Below are 18,595 nucleotides of genomic sequence, written 5' to 3'. Positions count from 1 at the left end.
GTCAGGGCTACCGGCCTGTAGCTGCTGAGGTCTTGGGGATGGGAGGTCTTTGGTACCGGTACCACAATGAGGTCTTCCACAGCTGTGGTACTTTCCCCAGTGACAGCCTCAGGTTGAACAGATAACCTAGGATGCCACACAGTTCATCTGCACAGCATCTCAGGAGCCTGGAGCTGACGCCATATGGACCTTCAGCCTTCCGCACCTTGATCTTGCGAAGCTTGTTCCTCACTTGAAGTGCTGAGATAGAAAGAGTGGATTTTGGGGGAGGGGGGTGTATGTTGGAGTCCACAGAAGCCAGGGGTGGGTGTAATGACTGGGAGCTGGGAGGTGTGAAGCTGAGAGGTGTGAAGTCCTGAGATGAAGGACAGGCAGTCCATGAAGATGAAGGAGATTGCAGCAGAGGGGACGATGCTGTGGGAGGGGTGGGTGGTATGATACTTCTTTTAGTCTTTCTATAATCACCTGAATACAATAAAAATAATAATCAAAATTACATGTTTGAACAGATTTGGTATTTATAAGAATATGCTATTACAACAACACCTCTGTGACCATGTTTATTTTGTTTTATGTTAAGTAATGCACTGTGAAGTAGAACTATACATATTTAGTATCACAATTGGCAGCTAAATATTGCTAAAGTATAAAAATAAGTGCACTGGTGCTTAGTTTGATTGATTTGTATCCTGTTTGTCTCTGGTGTGTGTGAATCCTTTTTCCTCTGCAGCGTTCATGGTGTCTGTCATTATTTACATTCTCCTCAGTGTGTGTATGATGGTCCTGTCAAGGTTGAGTTTCAGTTTTTTTTAAAGCGTGAATTTTTCACAGTGGTAGGAAATGCTCATTCTTTTGTTGTTTTATGTTTCAAGTGTAGCCACATTTACCCATAAAGCATTTCTTTGGCTCGTGCTCCTCAGCTTTATATGAGCCTATAGAAATTGTGCAGTTATATTAAGAAGAAAAGACCAAGACAGACTTTTAATTCATTTGAAAGCCTGATGCTTAACATTGTCCACCCCAGCTGTGAAACTCAGAAACCAGTCTTACTTGTTATCATCTATCGTCCACCTGGGCCTTACACAGAGTTTCTGTCTGATTTCTCAGACTTTATATCTAATTTAGTTCTGAGCTCAAATAAAATAATTATTGTGGGTGATTTTAACATCCATGCAGATGCTAAAAATGACAGCCTCAACATGGCATTTAGTCTGTTATTAGACTCAATTGGCTTCTCTCAAAATGTAAAAGAACCCACCCACCACTTTAATCACACTCTAGATCTTGTTTTAACATATGGCATAGAAACTGAACATTTAACAGTGTTTCCTGAAAACCCTCTCCTGTCTGATCATTTCCTGATAACATTTACATTTACAATAATTGATTACACAACGGTGGAGAGTAGATTTTATCAAAGTAGATGTCTTTCTGAAAGCGCTGTAACTAAGTTTAAGAATATAATCCACCCACTGTTATCATCTTCAATGCCCTGTACCAACACAGAGCAGAGCAGCTATCTGAACGCTACCCCAACAGAGGTTGATTATCTTGTTAATAATTTCACCTCCTCACTACGTACGACTCTGGATACTGTAGCTCCAGTGAAAACTAAGGTCTCTAATCAGAAGTACCTGACTCCGTGGTATAATTCTCAAACACGTACCCTAAAGCAGATGACTCGTAATCTGGAGAGGAAATGGCGTGTCACAAATTTAGAGGATCATCATTTAGCCTGGAGAAATAGTTTGCTGCTTTATAAGAAAGCCCTCCGCAAAGCCAGAACATCTTACTATTCATCACTGATTGAAGAAAATAAGAACAACCCCAGGTTTCTCTTCAGCACTGTAGCCAGGCTGACAAAGAGTCAGAGCTCTGTTGAGCCAACCATCCCTTTAACGTTAACTAGTAATGACTTCATGAACTTCTTCACAAATAAAATTTTTATCATTAGAGAAAAAATTACCAGTAATCATCCCACAGATGTAATATTATCTACAGCTACTCTTAGTACCATTGATGTTAAGTTAGACTCTTTTTCTCCAATTGATCTTTCTGAGTTAACTTCAATAATTACTTCCTCCAAACCATCAACGTGTCTTTTAGACCCCATTCCTACAAAACTGCTCAAAGAAGTCCTGCCATTGATTAATTCTTCGATCTTAAATATGATCAACCTATCTCTAATGGTCGGCTATGTACCACAGGCCTTCAAGTTGGCTGTGGTTAAACCTTTACTCAAAAAGCCATCTCTAGACCCAGCAGTCTTAGCTAATTATAGGCCAATCTCCAACCTTCCTTTCATATCAAAAATCCTTGAAAGAGTAGTTGTCAAACAGCTAACAGATCATCTGCAGAGGAATGGTTTATTTGAAGAGTTTCAGTCAGGTTTCAGAGCTCATCACAGCACAGAAACAGCTTTAGTGAAGGTTACAAATGATCTTCTTATGGCCTCTGACAGTGGACTCATCTCTGTGCTTGTCCTGCTAGACCTCAGTGCAGCGTTCGATACTGTCGACCATAATATCCTATTAGAGCGATTAGAACATGCTGTAGGTATTACAGGTACTGCACTGCAGTGGTTTGTATCATATCTATCTAATAGACTCCAATTTGTGCATGTAAATGGAGAGTCCTCTTCACACACTGAGGTTAATTATGGAGTTCCACAGGGTTCAGTGCTAGGACCAATTCTGTTTACATTATACATGCTTCCCTTAGGCAGCATCATTAGAAGACATAGCATACATTTTCACTGCTATGCAGATGACACCCAGCTCTATCTGTCCATGAAGCCAGATAACACACACCAATTAGTTAAACTGCAGGAATGTCTTAAAGACATAAAGACCTGGATGGCCGCTAACTTTCTGCTTCTTAATTCAGATAAAACTGAGGTTATTGTACTCGGCCCTGAAAATCTTAGAAATATGGTATCTAACCAGATTCATACTCTGGATGGCATTACCTTGGCCTCCAGTAACACTGTGAGGAACCTTGGAGTCATTTTTGACCAGGACATGTCCTTCAACGCACGTATTAAACAAATATGTAAGACTGCTTTCTTCCATTTGTGCAACATCTCTAAAATTAGAAATATCCTGTCTCAGAGTGACGCTGAAAAACTAGTTCATGCATTTATTACTTCCAGGCTGGACTACTGTAATTCATTATTATTAGGATGTCCAAAAAACTCACTGAAAAGCCTTCAGCTAATCCAAAATGCTGCAGCAAGAGTACTGACAGGGACTAGAAGGAGAGAGCATATTTCTCCTGTTTTGGCTTCCCTTCATTGGCTTCCTGTTAAATCCAGAATTGAATTCAAAATCCTGCTCCTCACATACAAGGTCTTAAATAATCAGGCCCCATCTTATCTTAATGACCTTGTAGTACCATATCACCCTATTAGAGCACTTCGCTCTTGCTCTGCAAGCCTACTTGTTGTTCCTAGAGTATTTAAAAGTAGAATGGGAGGCAGAGCCTTCAGTTTTCAGGCCCCTCTTCTGTGGAACCAGCTTCCAGTTTGGATTCGGGAGACAGAAACTATCTCTACTTTCAAGATTAGGCTTAAAACTTTCCTTTTTGCTAAAGCATATAGTTAGGGCTGGACCAGGTGACCCTGAATCCTCCCTTAGTTATGCTGCAATAGACGTAGGCTGCCGGGGGATTCCCAAGATGCATTGAGTTTTTCCTTTCCAGTCACCTTTCTCACTCACTATGTATTAATAGACCTCTCTGCATTGAATCATATCTGTTATTAACCTCTGTCTCTCTTCCACAGCATGTCTTTTATCCTGTCTTCCTTCTCTCACCCCAACCGGTCGCAGCAGATGGCCGCCCCTCCCTGAGCCTGGTTCTGCCGGAGGTTTCTTCCTGTTAAAAGGGAGTTTTTCCTTCCCACTGTCGCCAAAGTGCTTGCTCATAGGGGGTCATATGATTGTTGGGTTTTTCTCTGTATCTATGAAGCGCCTTGAGGCGACTTTTGTTGTGATTTGGCGCTATATAAATAAAATTGAATTGAATTGAATTGAATTGAATTGAATTGAAAATAACAAGAAAATAGCAGCAATAATAATAATAATAATAATAATAATAACAAAAAATACTGAAGTATTAAATATTTCTAGATTTTAAAAACGTATTAATGTGTTGTGCTCTTGTAGATGCATACTTTTTATTATTGTAGAAGTGACTATAGATAACCTTTATTTTAACCCAAATCTGTTTGTAAATGAACCCGAATTTGTGTCTAACTACACAATAAACAAGTGTGCATGAAACATGAGCAGCCTCATGGTGATTAAATCTGACCTCTGACCTATAGAGGATCCCAAATCTTCTCTTGTATTGCACTCATTTGTTAAAACTCATTTGCTTCTATCTACTATCTACTTATTAAACAGAGAATCCCTACAGTGTCCATTCATTTCAGACGCACACAGTGGCATTAAAAATGTTTTAAATAACTTATAACAGAAGACAAATCGTGTTCCAACTGCTGTAAACTGCAGGTGCTCTGTCTTTTCAAATAAAATGTACTTCTTTACTTTCCTTTTCTCTAAAGCAGGATATTTCTTCTTCTTTCAATTCTTAATAACTTATTAACACTAACCAATGAAATCCTTTGGATCCACCCACTTTTAGGTAAAAGTCGTTTGTCGGATTTCTCCTGGATGATTTAGAATGCATCAAAACGTTTGTCGGATTGTTTGTTCTCAGTTTAACTTGGCACAGATTGAAACTCATGAAGCAATGAGGAAATAAAACATTGACTAGTTCCTTCAGAAACACTGGCTTCAGAAGCCGGGTTCAAATTAACTTAAATGATTAAAAGCCAGTGACTTGATTTGTCTTGATCTTTGTGAGGTTTTATGTGAGTAAATCTTACAGAGAGACTAAAAGTTTCCCCACTCTGGTACACTTTGGTCAATGCATGTTCATGGTCAGTACATGCAATTTTCTGATGTGCCTGAAAAGTTATTATCACTGGAGATGTGTTGTCTAAACTTTTATCCTCCATCAGAGCCAGGGGACATCAACTCCTCACCTAAGTCAATGACCACCTTCCAAACAGTTGAACCAGTCTGACCACTGTTGACTGCTAAATGCAGTCCTGCACACCTCTGTGTAGCACATGTTATGTATTTATTACATCAGACTTCAAGCTCGTTTCTTTTTTTTGAATAATGCAACAACTCTGTGCCCATGCAGGTTCATGGAGCCAATCACAGTCTTGCATTCTGATTCAAAAAGGTTGATTGTTGATTCTGCTTCAGGCAAGAAAACTGACTTCAGTCTTCTTGTCTGTGCCTGCAGAGCTCATCTTTAAAAACAGCTGCTGTAAGCCTCTACAGTTCCCAGAAACTGAGACGTGTTTTCTTGTGGATACTTGTTCACTGTGATTTATGGTTAAAAGAAGCTACACACAGAAAAACTCAGTGTATGCGTTAAATGCAGAGACAGGAGGGAAGCACCACAAGTACAGACTTAGATCTAAAGATCTAAGTTGAAGTAAATCGAATTGATTATCTGAACCCAATCATACTCAACATTATATTTTTAAACATGTAACCTCCTATAAGCTAGCAGCTGTGATCTTATATCCAGTAAACATGACATTTGTAACACTGCATTATTCTTGTATGGTGTTCGGGTCTGTGAGACCCGTTTTCATTTTTTTTTTTTCAAAAGGCAAATTGAACAATTAATTTTTTTTTCAACCTGAAATTCATTGGCTTTGGCTTATTTTCTGTGAAGAACATAAATCCCAACACATTTTCAATGACCTCATACTCTACCTCCCCCCACGCATTTACATTACATACAAGGTGTTCGGGTCCACTGGACCCAGGTCTAATAAAAGTGTTGAAAGTGTAGGTCCTGTGTTCCCACACTCTGTCTTCCTCCTTTCTGGTGCTGCTGATAGTGTTTTCTTCCCCTCCTGCTCCCGCACAAAGTTCAACTATTCAACTATCAACACCGTCTGCTCTTACATTCCCACACATTTTACCCTCTTTCTTGAGGGATCCAAATTTTATTTTCTCATACCCTTTCCCACCTGCAAATTAGGGGCATAATACTATAAATAAGACTTTGCCAATATGGTTCCTTCTCACAAATGATCAGGATGAGAGTAGATGAGTACCCCATCAGCAGCCAGCTCCGGGACCATAACAAGCCCACAACACAGCAAGTAAAGAGAAATGGATGTCAAAAAATGGTGAAATTGAATGTTCTTCTTGCCCAAGAAATGAGCCACCCTGCAGAGCTGCTAATGTGATAAGGATGCAACCAGGGCCAACACGGCTGGCAGTTACTCATGTGCAGGACATCAAGTCTTCATTTGAGCTTTTCATCCCAGATTCCATCCAGAAAACTATTCTGGATTGCGGTAAACTAGAAGGAAGGTGTGTTTTTGGAGAGAGGTGGAAGGAGATGGACCACATTGACCTACAGGCCTATTGGGGTTCTTATACTTGCTGGAGTTTTCAGGTCCAAAGGGGAATCCACAGAATCCCTGTGGGATGTAGAAACCGGCAGAGAACTTTTCTGTGCATCAGTGTCTCTGGAAAACTTCCACAAAAATGTGTATGAGGATTAATAGATGTTGGCGTGTTCTCTTTACTCTTCACCACTATCGAAAATTCCTCTTGTCACAGCAAAATGAATGTCATAAATTATATCTGACCTCCAGAGGGCCACAAAACTTCAGCTTCCTCCCACTTTGGTCTGAGCCCCTCAGTCCTCCAGTTTGTCCTTCTGACAGATTAACGCACACTCAAATCGTGCTGACTATCATCTTCTGCTCCTTCCACTCAATTTTTTCTAAAGTCAAATCACATACATCCATAACAGTGGCCTACTATGAGGCAAAAACAAAGAAGGAGCATGTGTTTTTCTTCATTTTCCTTGGTTTACGTTAAAGGATATCCCAAGTTTTAAAACACACAGGACACTAAGAATGGTCAAGTCAAACATGTTAATTTTATATAAGCCAAGGAAATAAAACATGCACCTCTTTCAAAGCAGTACTTTCACATTACTGTCAGTCGGGGGTAAAATGTTCTGAAATTTTTGCCATGGGTGTGGTCTCTGGTCTTCTGCAGTGGAGAGATGAAGCAGGGCGCTCGTAGGGCAGTGTCAGGATGGCGGAGGGGACATGTGTTTATATTCAAATAAATTTTATTTATATAGCATCAAATCACAACAACAATCAAGGCGCTTTATATTGTAACGTATACCCTACATTAAAATATACAGAGAAAAACCCAACAATCATATGACCGCCAATGAGTAAACACTTTCGTGAGAGTGGGAATAAAAAACTCTCTTTTAACAGGAAGAAACCTCCAGCAGAACCAGGCTCAGGGAGGGGAGGGGCCATCTGCTGCGACTGGTTGGGGAAAGAGAAGGAAAACAGGATAAAAGAAATGCTGTGGAAGAGAGACAGAGATTAATAACAAGTATGATTCAATGCAGAGAGGTCTATTAACACATAGTGAGTGAGAAAGGTGACTGAAGAAACAATACGTAATGTTTCATGAGAATCCCTCAGCAGCCTACACCTATTGCAGCATAACTAAGTAACTAAGCGTTACTCTGAGACAGGATATTTCTCATTTTAGAGATATTGTGCAAATGGAAGAAAGCAGTCCTACATATTTATTTCAAATTGTGCTTTGAAGAACATATTCTGGTCAAAAATGACTCCAAGGTTCCTCAAAGTGTTACTGGAGACATAAAAATAAAAGTAAAAATACTTCATACAGTAACATAAAAATGCTACAGTATGAATTGAACATGGATGCTGCAGAATGTAATATGCTGAACTGATTTTAAAGTGTAAAGTAACGCGATTCTGTAGACCTTTACTTTGTTCAGGGATGAACGCAGGTGATGACTTATAACACCACCTATTATTCACAGTCAGTGCAGTCTTGAGATCCCTACTTGGGTGTTTCAACCTCCACTCACCCCTTGCCTCATGTGACTTCAACAACTCATGTAGGGTGGGGCAATGTTTTACTAAGGTTTTACATCTTGTTCTCAGTGACGTTTTCCATACCTTGGTTCATGTGATGACTCACATAATCAAAAGTGGGCCAGCGACTCTCATGACCACCTCCAAGAGGAAAGCCTCCAATAGCTTTTTTTTTTTAATTTTTTTAAATCATCTGGAATTCTCTAGCAATTACTGTAAAACTGAAGAAGCCTCTTGGGTAAGGGTCTATGTTGTCATTAAAAACCCAAAACTAGTCCAGTTTTCTTCTTTTCGATCTCTCATGGATATATTAAAAAGAAATAACTCATTTTATTTCACAAGCTACGTTGGAGTTCTCTTACTTCTACATTGTTCTGCTGCATTGTTCCAGAGGTCTCCACTCTCGTTCATGCCCTGTAATGGGCAAAGACATTTAAGGACATTTGCAGAGTGGCCCTGGCAGAGTGACATGGCAGAATCAGCTGTGATCTCTTGTGGGAAAATGTTCCAAGCATCTTGCCCGGGATGATGATTTATCCAGTCAGGCAGAAGAGGGGGGTTGTTCAAAGCAAATAAACCGCTCAGCCAGCGGCACTTCGAGAGGAGGTTATTCAAGCTAGCATCATGAATTTCACCTTCCTGTCCGTGGAACCCCTGCCATTGAGAAATTATTCAAGTTTAAATGACAAACATTTAATTCAAAAAAGAGCTGTTGTGTTTAAGTTACAGTTTCTTATTAAACAAACAATTTAATAACCTGGGTTTGGTTTCATGTCCCACAAATGCACAGTGTAGTGTATTTACAATGTGTGCAATGTCCAACAAACCTGAGCAGCAGTGTCTATGAAACTGTAGTAAAAAGCAAGCTGAAGGTTGTGAAGGGTTAGGTTTGTGTATTCATGAACCTGAAACAAATAATGAAACCTGTCATTGATCTTTATCACAAAAGCTTCAGTGATCATGTTTAACACATCCCAAACACATCAGTACCTTCTGAGATGCTTGAGCGTGGTCTGCATTTAGGTTAAATGCTAACTCTATCAGTTTCTTCTTCTGTTCCATATCCCCTGTCCCACACAGAAAGCTGCGCTATAATTCGCAGAGGGAATAAAAATATTTTTTATAAGAATAAAGTTCATACTACACTATAATCTCACTCTAATGCCCCACCTGAATCCAGGCTTTGATTCTCTCTGGGGTGCTGTGAACTTTCTGCAGATAATGCTTGATTCTAGCCCAGTCCTTCCTCAGCTCTTTATACATCTCTTTCAGTCTGGTTTCATTCACTGGGTTGTTCATGTTTTCAGAGTTCCCGGCCTGTAGTGCAATGTCAACCTCTCCTGCCACTCTGGTAATAGTAATAGATAATGTTGAAATTGTAAAAAAAACAGATGGTGTTAAATCAACGTTTCAGTACAGTACCTGTCTTTGAATGATTTCAATTCTTCTTCAGTTTCTTTATGTGCAGATCTGTGGAATAGTGTTTGGTACAAATAAGTGATTTGTTTCTGTTTACATTAGGATTATATATATATATATAAATAAGAATGGATTGCATTTATATAGCGCTTTTCGGGACCCCTCAAAGCACTTTACAATTCCACTATTCATTCACACACTGGTGAAGGCAAGCTACAGGTGTAGCCACAGCTGCCCTGGGGCAGACTGACAGAAGCGAGACTGCCATATCGCGCCATCGGCCCCTTTGGCCATCACCAGTAGGTGAAGTGTCTTGCCCAAGGACACAACGACCGAGACTGTCCGAGCCGGGACTCGAACCGGCAATCTTCCGATTACAAGACGAACTCCCAACTCTTGAGCCACGATTGCCGTATTGGGTATTTTTGGTTCCCCAGGTGGTTCAAATTTCCTGTATTATCTGAAAACTATGAATTAATAATTTGTCATGACTTTTGAATTCCTTAGTTGCCAAAGAAGCTATTTTGAATCTAAAAATAAGAATACATCCACCAAACTAATTCTTTGTTCACAAGCATACAGCCACACCAACAGAGGAGTTCCTTAAAGATGAAAACTGGGGAAAATCAAATTTAAAGGCAGCAAGTAGTCATACAGGTAACACATTTAATAATAAGTTATGAACATGAATACCTAGATACGACACATTGTCGTGCTCTAACATTAAGGTATTACGTTAATGTATCTCTGTGCCAAGATTGTTGTCTATTAATAAAATTATAAATAAAATAATAAAAGTTGACTGTCACCACAGCCTGGATGTGGATTTGAAACATTTTTAAGTCTTTTATGCATTGAAATGCGTTTACCTTTCTTCTTGGAGTTTCTCTTTATAAAACTGTTCCATTGCAGCCAAACTGTTAAAACAAATCAAATATATATATATATATATATATATATATATACACATATATGTGTGTGTGTGTGTGTGTGTGTATGTTGATTGACAGTGGATACAAATACTGTTTCATGGGTGTCTATAAATATTGCAGAAATATAATTACCCTGCTTTTCTGAGGCTCAATTTGTAAAATGTGTTCACCTCCATCAAACTATTTAAAAAAGTAAACAGATTAATCTGTTAAAACACATCAGATCACAAATTCATCATTAAACAATAACAGATCAACAATTTTAAACATAATGCCAAACATATAGAAACCAACACTAACTGTTTAAATTCTACATTTGTCTTTCAAATCAATTTTGTTGTTTTTGTAGGCCACTGTTAATAAGCAATATTGCAAAGTTATTGATCAGTCACACCACTCTGCAAAAGACTGCAAAATTTCACAGTTTAATACTTTAACAATGTAAGTGCAAATATGTTATGTGATATTTCACCAGATTATACCAACAGTACCTCTCTTTGACTGAATTCAGTTCCTCCTCATGACGTTTCACCACCATACTGTGAGACAAATATACAGCATGAACAGATAAAACAGGATGAAATAAAAAGAGGAAATGAGAAACTTGAGGCACTTGTGAAATATGAGAAAAAAAAGAATGTTTACTTTGCCTCACAAAGTTTTTTTCCCATCTCAGCCAAACTGTTTAAAAACATCATAGAGAGGTTATTCACAATATACAATATATTCACTCAGCCCCTTGGTTAGAAATACATCTGTATCTACAGTTTTGTGTACAAGTCCACCACCGGATTCAGCAGCTTGTAGAACATACTTTAGCAGCAGTAACCTGCAGTGATGTGTCACTTTATCAAGTCTTGTGCTTTGTTCACCCCTAGCTTTGCAAACCTAAGCCATTTAGTTATGTTATTTTAGATAGAAGAGGATTTCTCTTGCAATCCTTACAAGCAGCCGTGCTTGTTCAGTCTTTTTCTAATTGTGATGTCATTAATGTTAACCTTTAACCTGCTCACTGAGGCCTGTAGAGTTCCTGGGTTTGTTGCACAACCTTGTGATGAATTTGCTGCAACACACACTCCTAGGAAGAATGTGTTGTTCTCTAGCATATTGACATGAACTCTCCATATGTAATGATCCCCCACCCTTTGGTTTTGTTACCTGGATATTTCTTTAACCTCCTATGACCCGAACTCCTCCACGGCATGCATTTTTAATTTCTCTTTGATATTTGGGCATATTGGGACCCGATGAATGTAAAAACCAAGAATTTCCAGATTTTTTTTTTACCTATTTTGTGTTTCTAAGAAAAATGAGATCCACATATGAGGATATTCGTTTAACATTTCAATAGAACAGTAGCAGTAATGTATGTATCACCTGTATGTATCATCAAACCATCTTTGAACAGAGGCGGTGGTTTACAACACCAACTGTCTTCCATCTATAATCCTTTTTTGAGATCCCTTCCCAGATGCCTTAATGCCCATTTACATCCTGGGCCATCTGACCTCAGGAAATCACATGATAGGGTGGGGCCAGGTTTCACAATGAGCTCACCCGAAACCCTGGCTGATTAGGACCCACACCTGCTTTCACACCTTGGCTCATGTGATTAGGTAGAGGATCATCAGGGGTCCTTTGTCCCTCTTTGGGGGGACACTACCACTGGGTTTAAATCTGGGACTCCCCACCAATTGGACCTTTAGAACTGAAGAAGCTTCTCGGATGAGAGGTGAAACGTCTTCAAGCAACTCAAGAAGTCCAGACGCTTTTCTTTCCAAGCTCCTTAGATCACACTTCCTGATGCTCAATAACACAGGTCTGGATTTTTGGAATGTTTCTTTTCTTTTACTTACTGAAACCAGTAAAACTAAGTTTAAAAATCAATGTTGTCAGGTTTCAGGGGCGGATCTCATCCATCTCTCCACCCTCATGGGAAGGGCTGAGGATCCCCAGACGAGGGGTCACCCAGTAGCCACCGAGCAGAAGCTAGAGGGGGCTGCACCGGCGTGCCTGCCGGCTCTGCCGGCAGCCAGCTGTGCCAGAGTGAACCGAGCCGCAGGCCCAGAGGCCGGAGGCCCGAGGGCCCCCCGCGCCCCGGAAGAGGCCTGACCGAGCAACAGGCGCCAGGCCCCGCCAAGTAACCACTGGGAGTGAGCTGGTACATACCTGAGCGCCCAGCCCCGGACACCAAGAACCACCAATGCACCAACCCCTGAGGGCATCAGTCACCGGCAGGGAGTGTGGTGAGGGGAGATAGGCCTCCACACTTTGGAGGGCCTGGGAGTTCCCAGAGAGGTGGAGTCTAAGACCCGACCTGACATATAGACACAGACAAACAAGCACACACAGACACAAACATGCATTCCCACCCTCATGCACACATATACAAACACTCAGCACTCACCCAATGTAAGGATTGACATAAATGGACATGTACACACATGTCTCAGACAGACATGTCTCCCCTGCACCCTGGTGACACACCCGCACCCCAAGGCCCTACCTGTGTGGGTGGGTGTGGTGGAGCGGGAAGAGGGAGGTAGCCGGGGATGGGGAGGAAAAGAAGGGAGGGTTTTTATCATTAACTCGGTTTTCCTGGGTCTTTTCACGTGTGTTATGAATAAATCTTCTTTTTTTTTGGTACCAGTACTAGTTTTATTTTGTTGTATTTATCCGCAACACCTTAAAGGCCGGTCCGTGAAAATATTGTCGGGCATAAACCGGTCCGTGGCGCAAAAAAGGTTGGAGACCGCTGCCCTACATGCTTGTACCTTGGAAAATGTTTGTCTTTGTGAATATTAATGTGTTCAGAAACAACTTTTATAAGTGTTTACATGAAGTGAACTGTAATGCTAATGCAACGCATGTGTTAAGCTAGGCTAATCATTAAGTTTGTAAATTAAGATGTGTATTAGCCAGCAATTTATTTTTACTTTCTGTATATTTCAGTTACCAAAAAGAGATGGCAAGGAGAAGCCTCGAGAGAGGAAAAGGCTTAAAAAGATCTTCATTAAAATCACGAAAAGCAAGCCTTGTGTAGAGATCTCATCTATTTTGTTCACTGGCTGTCTAGCTTCACATGGTCACGTGTCGTGAAGGCAGGTACAGTGTTGTTTATTAAAATAAGATAGCATTAACACTTTGAGCGGATTCACAGTTAACAGTGAATATAAATGCTAAAACTAAATATATATTGCACAGTGTTACCCCCCCCCACACACACACACACACACCATTAACAAATGGTTCAGCCTTGTTTTCAGTAGCAAGCGATGCTTATGATTGTGCCAGAGCACATTTTGAACAACATCGTGGGAATTTCAGATTTCACATGTGGTTGGTTGTTACACTCTGGAAATGGAATGAAGGTGAGTGTCATTAACCCTCTGGGGTCCACAGAAACACTGCACCTCCAAATCACATGACTGATTTAACCTGACATGTGAGTTTGAAAAAAAAAAAGGTTTTGATTTTGCCACCCCATTTGAAATCTGCAGCATAGAAAATATGTACAAAAAAACATGTACAAAATTCAGTAAACATAAACCTAAACTCACCAGAAATAATGAGTGATGTTCTACAAAACTCTTCAATGACAATAAACTACCAAAATATATTAAGTATGTGATTACATGTCTGTGTTGGCCTGTATGCTAAATGGCCACTTCTGCTGTTTGTGTTACTATCTGGTGTATTAGGAAATTGTATTCCAGAATTATGAAGAAATATTCATGCCCAAAAATATTAATTTTACATAAAAAAAATTATAAGCATTAATTTCAGAGTAAGGTTTATTGAGCTTTTTTAAAAAAAATAAAATAAAAAATCTTATGATGAGATGATCACATAGCAAAATATAGTATAATTCATGCAGTCTATCCTATGTTCAGCTGTGGAAACCAGGTAAATGAAGCAATTTTTAAAATTCCTGATCAGAAACATCAAATAATATTAAAAAGAGTGAATCCTTACCTCAGCTCCTGTGGAGCTGCTGATTGATTCCGATCTCTAATTTGAAGGTAAAGAAACACTGATATCACAGATATCTAGGCAGATGTCCAGAGAGGAAAAATACTAAACCTAAGCTATGGACTACATACTCATCATATCATTTCAAACTAAGGAAAACTGATGAACAAAACTTTAAATTACATTCAGTCATTTTCATGTTTATATACTTTTAACTTGTATAAACATTTAAATCTGACAGTTTATGCAGTGACACAGGTTGATATAATGTATTTACCTGCGGATCTTTTGAATACTCATCGTGGTGTGTTCTGTCTTGTTTATTGAAAGTCTTTTTGCAGTCTGACACAAGTACGACTGTTACACTGAACTCCACAGACCAGGGGGTGGAGTTCAGTGAGGTCCGCCCCCTGGTTTGTTTATAAATACTCTGTAACTGCTGCTCTTCAGCACTGTTTCCACAATGGATAACTCATACATTATAGCGATAGACTTTGGCACTGCGTACAGTGGATATGCTTTCAGTCTGACAAAAAGAGAAGCAGAAACAGAACCTCGTTTAAAGTACTGGGGTCAACAGGTTTCACTGAGGACCCCAAAGACTCCGACCTGCATCCTTTTTGATGAACATGGAAAATTTCTCAGCTTTGGTTATGAAGCCCAGTCAGCTTATTTTAGAACACGAGGTGATGAAGCCAGAAAGAAATTCTTCTTTGAATGCTTCAAGATGTCCCTCTATGGCAAAGTAAGTGTAACGATCTAAATATATCAATAATCTTATATTATGGTTTAACACTTTCTGTGTTGTGTTGAGTGTGTTATAGATGATTATAGTTAAATACTTTTAGCTCTTGCATTTTCCTGATCAACCTTATTAATTGTGATATAATGTAAGATGATAGCCACAAGAACATAAACATAAATACATCAATTTTAAACATAAATATCATCTTTTGGCTAGTCATTTTTGAAAAAGATTTTAAATCTCTGTAAATTGCTGTTTGATTTAGACTCTCACGTAGGAAGTTACAAACCTATTAACTAATATCCAGTCTGCCATCATAGAAAGTTAATAGTGATGTGACAATTGAAGCTGCAAATGGACGGTCAATGAAGGCACTGAAGGTGTTCACAGAAGCTCTGAGATACCTGAAGGATGACGCTCTGAAATTCATCTCAGAAAATGCTGGTGGGAAGCAGTTCATAGCCTCTGACTTCACCTGGGTGGTGACTGTACCTGCCATCTGGGATCCTTCAGCAAAACAGTTCATGAGAGAAGCTGCGACACAGGTAACAAAGACAATAAACAGATCAACTGTACTGCTTAAAGTGAAAAATTTATTTACCTTTGATTTATAGGCAGGGATTGTTACCACAGGCAAGGAAGACAGACTGGTTATTGCACTGGAACCAGAAGCAGCCTCAGTCTGGTGTAAGAAGCTGCCAGCTGATGGTTTTAAAACAGAAAATAACAGTGAAGTCACATTCGAACAGGCTTCAGGAACACAATACATTGTGGTGGACTGTGGAGGTACTCTATGTTTTCATTTCAAAGTGCAATTTTTTTTACTTTTACATTTTACTAACACGAGGATGTTTTTGTCAAAGTTTACAGGAATTCAGAAAATTTAAGTTTATCGATGTATTATTAATAAAATGAAGATTATTTAGACAGAACACCTCTCCCACATAATGTAGCGTTTTGGATATTTATTTATGTTAGCCTGGGAGGATGAAACTAAAACCATTCAGGACTCCCATTTAAAACATTGAATCGAGCGGTGTTAGTCAGAATTGATACCAGATAACTAAATTTATATTGCTCCAAAACTTATGGAATCAATTACAGGGAAGTCAAACTAAGGAATCATTCTTTTCAGCACAACCTCACGTGTTTGAGTTTTGTGTTTGTTAGTGTTTGTTTTTACAGTTTCATTTTGACATACTGTATTAACACAGTTGATCTAAAATCAGCCAAAAAACATAAAATTGGAGTAGAAAAAGTACTGTTTATAACCACAAACATGTTTATTGAATCATATTTCACAACTTTTAATGCAAATATAAATTGTCAATTTTAAAATCATATGCATCAGTTTTGCAAACAACAAAGTTATTTGCAGCCGTTTACATTTACCCCCTTTTTAAATAACCATTTCAAACTATTTACAGAACAATCAGCTGTTCTGGATTCAATAAGATGCCACACAAATTATTTGTGCCACTCCAAAAAAAATAATTTCTGTCCACTATAAAGGAGAACATCACAGCCTGATACCTGCGGGACCGACAGCAGCAGGTGTAATCAGCAGTCGCCTCATTGTTCTGACACATAACACAAAGCTATCCACACTACACACTAACTACACAAGTCAACAAATTTAACTACACACTACAAATGCTGAACATCACAAATCTCTCACATCTCAAAACTCTCTCTCTCTTTTTCTCGTCTTTCTCTCTTTCTCTCTCTCTCTGTTGCAATTACAGCTGCCAGTCTTTTAGGGTATGTCTCTACCAGCTTTGCACATCTAGAGACTGAAATTCTTGCCCATTCTTCTTTGCAAAACAGCTCCAGCTCAGTCAGATTAGATGAACAGCGTTTGTGAACAGCAGTTTTCAGATCTTGCCACAGATTCATAAAGGTTTCCAACCCCTGGTATAGATGCTATCACTTGTCACTTTTAATTAATTCCTGTGTTTTGCAGGTGGAACCATTGACATCACTGTTCATGAAGTCCTGGAGGGAGGAGCCCTGAAAGAGCTGCACAAGGCCTCAGGAAATGATTTTGGGGGACAAACTGTGGATAACAAATTCAAAGAGTTTCTCAGAGAAATCTTCAGTGATAGTTTGTGGGATGAATATGAAAAAGAGCATCCAGGAGAGCTGCAGAAGATGATGTATGATATCTCAATTTTAAAAGAGAATGATGATGATGTGGACATCAGCTGCCCATATAACCTGGGTGAAATGGCAAAAGAAAAGCAGAAAATGGAAAGGTTTTTTGAATCGCTGAGAGGTGTTTCCTGGAATCAAGGAGCCATCAAAATCTCAAAGCAGAAAGTACGATCTTTCTTTGCTGAGAGTCTGAATGGCATCACCAAGAGTCTCAGAGAAATCCTGAAGAAAGGTTTCACCATTAAGTACATTCTGTTATTGGGGGGCTACGCTCAAAGCCTGATTCTGCGTCAGCATATTACCAATCAGTTTAGTGATCAGTGTAAAGTTCTGTGTCCTTCTCATCCTCAAGAAGCAATCATGAAGGGAGCTGTGATGTTTGGAAGAAACCCAGCATTGGTGGCATCTCGAATAAGTGCCTTTACTTACGGGGTTTCTTTGTCTCATAGGTTTGATGCATCCAAGCATAGGGCAGACAAGAAATACACAAACAAAGAGGGCGAGTGGTGTGATGGTATTTTCTGTGTACTGGTGAAGGAAAATGAGGAAGTGGGCTGGGATAAAACCAGTGAGCACAGCTTCACTCCAGTAGAAAGAGATCAGACAGCGGTTACCTTTGCATTTTATCGCACAGAGAGAAAAATCCAAGATCTAATGTATGTGGATGAGTGGGGAATAGAGAAAATTGGTTCTATTATTCTTGAGTCACCTGATACAGCACGCGGCATGAATCGTGAAATCAAACTAGAAATCAAGTTTGGTGCCACAGAAATGACGGCCACAGCCATAGACGTAGATTCAGGTTCCACAGTTAAAATTGACCTAGATTTTATGGCTAAATCAATAAAATCATTCAGAAACAACGTGTGGCAGAAGTGAATTCATGAAACATCAGGCAAACAAATAGATACATTGTTGTTAGAGCCACTGCTGTCCTTAAGTTATAATAGGTACTCTAGCAGTTTATCTTTAGTCACGGAAGTATTGAAAACATCCTTCTTCTTATGAAATCTGATGAGAACCTATGTGAAGTTACATTGTGGTTATGTTGTTTTTTTTTTTTTTTTATTACCGTTAAACTTTATAAATAAAACTTTTGTATAATCCAATCCAATTTTAATAAACCTGGAATTTTAATTTCTTTGTTTCTTTTCTTCGTAAAAATTCTAACCTGTGCCTTAAAGTCCAAAGACACTGCATAAATTTTAATCCTTCAAAATGTATAATTTAAAATATTTTCATTAGTGTATAATTCCTGTTTATATGTTTTATGATCTATCCAGGGCTTTTTCAGTGAACAATTCTTAAATAATTTTACCAAAATTATATAGAAGAAAGTTTTGAAAATGTTACTTTGAAGTTATTTGTAGCATTACTTTATTAATTGTAATT

General features: G+C 39.0%; 2 protein-coding genes across 2 annotated transcripts; one reads left to right on the top strand and one right to left on the bottom strand.

Annotated features, from left to right (window-relative positions):
• Positions 1-7,364: 7,364 nt before the first annotated feature.
• LOC146389932 (uncharacterized) lies at positions 7,365-14,604 on the bottom strand. Its single transcript, XM_084913723.1, has 12 exons — positions 14,582-14,604; positions 14,308-14,343; positions 10,978-11,013; positions 10,824-10,871; positions 10,465-10,512; positions 10,270-10,317; positions 9,404-9,451; positions 9,152-9,329; positions 8,972-9,070; positions 8,809-8,886; positions 8,344-8,635; positions 7,365-7,393 (listed from the first exon to the last, which is right to left on the bottom strand). Exons 1-12 carry the CDS (start codon positions 14,602-14,604, stop codon positions 7,365-7,367), a joined length of 963 nt encoding a protein of 320 aa, XP_084769849.1.
• A 163-nt stretch (positions 14,605-14,767) lies between these two features.
• Positions 14,768-18,166, top strand: LOC146389931 (heat shock 70 kDa protein 12A-like). Its single transcript, XM_084913943.1, has 4 exons — positions 14,768-15,049; positions 15,370-15,594; positions 15,664-15,835; positions 17,013-18,166. The coding sequence occupies exons 1-4, from the start codon at positions 14,768-14,770 to the stop codon at positions 18,080-18,082; spliced, it is 1,749 nt and encodes a 582-aa protein (XP_084770069.1). The 3' UTR covers positions 18,083-18,166.
• Positions 18,167-18,595: the final 429 nt, after the last annotated feature.

Source organism: Perissodus microlepis, chromosome 3 (genome assembly GCF_051167445.1).
Source record: "Perissodus microlepis isolate ML-2025 ecotype Zambia chromosome 3, ASM5116744v1, whole genome shotgun sequence".
Taxonomy (NCBI): Eukaryota; Metazoa; Chordata; class Actinopteri; order Cichliformes; family Cichlidae; genus Perissodus; species Perissodus microlepis.
Note: the sequence above shows the minus strand (reverse complement) of the source record. Positions and strands in the feature narration are given on the sequence as shown.

Bases quoted from the DNA above. Each gene is read 5' to 3' on its own strand.
- LOC146389932 (XM_084913723.1), bottom strand. From the start codon at position 14,604: ATGAGTATTCAAAAGATCCGCAG. The intron at 10,318-10,464 runs GTAATTATATTT...TTGTTTTAACAG, and splicing joins TTGAGCCTCAGAAAAGCAGG to TTTGGCTGCAATGGAACAGT. The intron at 8,636-8,808 runs GTTTGTTGGACA...TCTCAATGGCAG, and splicing joins TCATAGACACTGCTGCTCAG to GGGTTCCACGGACAGGAAGG.
- LOC146389931 (XM_084913943.1), top strand. From the start codon at position 14,768: ATGGATAACTCATACATTATAGCGATAGACTTTGGCACTGCGTACAGT. The intron at 15,050-15,369 runs GTAAGTGTAACG...CTGCCATCATAG, and splicing joins AGATGTCCCTCTATGGCAAA to AAAGTTAATAGTGATGTGAC. The intron at 15,595-15,663 runs GTAACAAAGACA...TTTGATTTATAG, and splicing joins TGAGAGAAGCTGCGACACAG to GCAGGGATTGTTACCACAGG.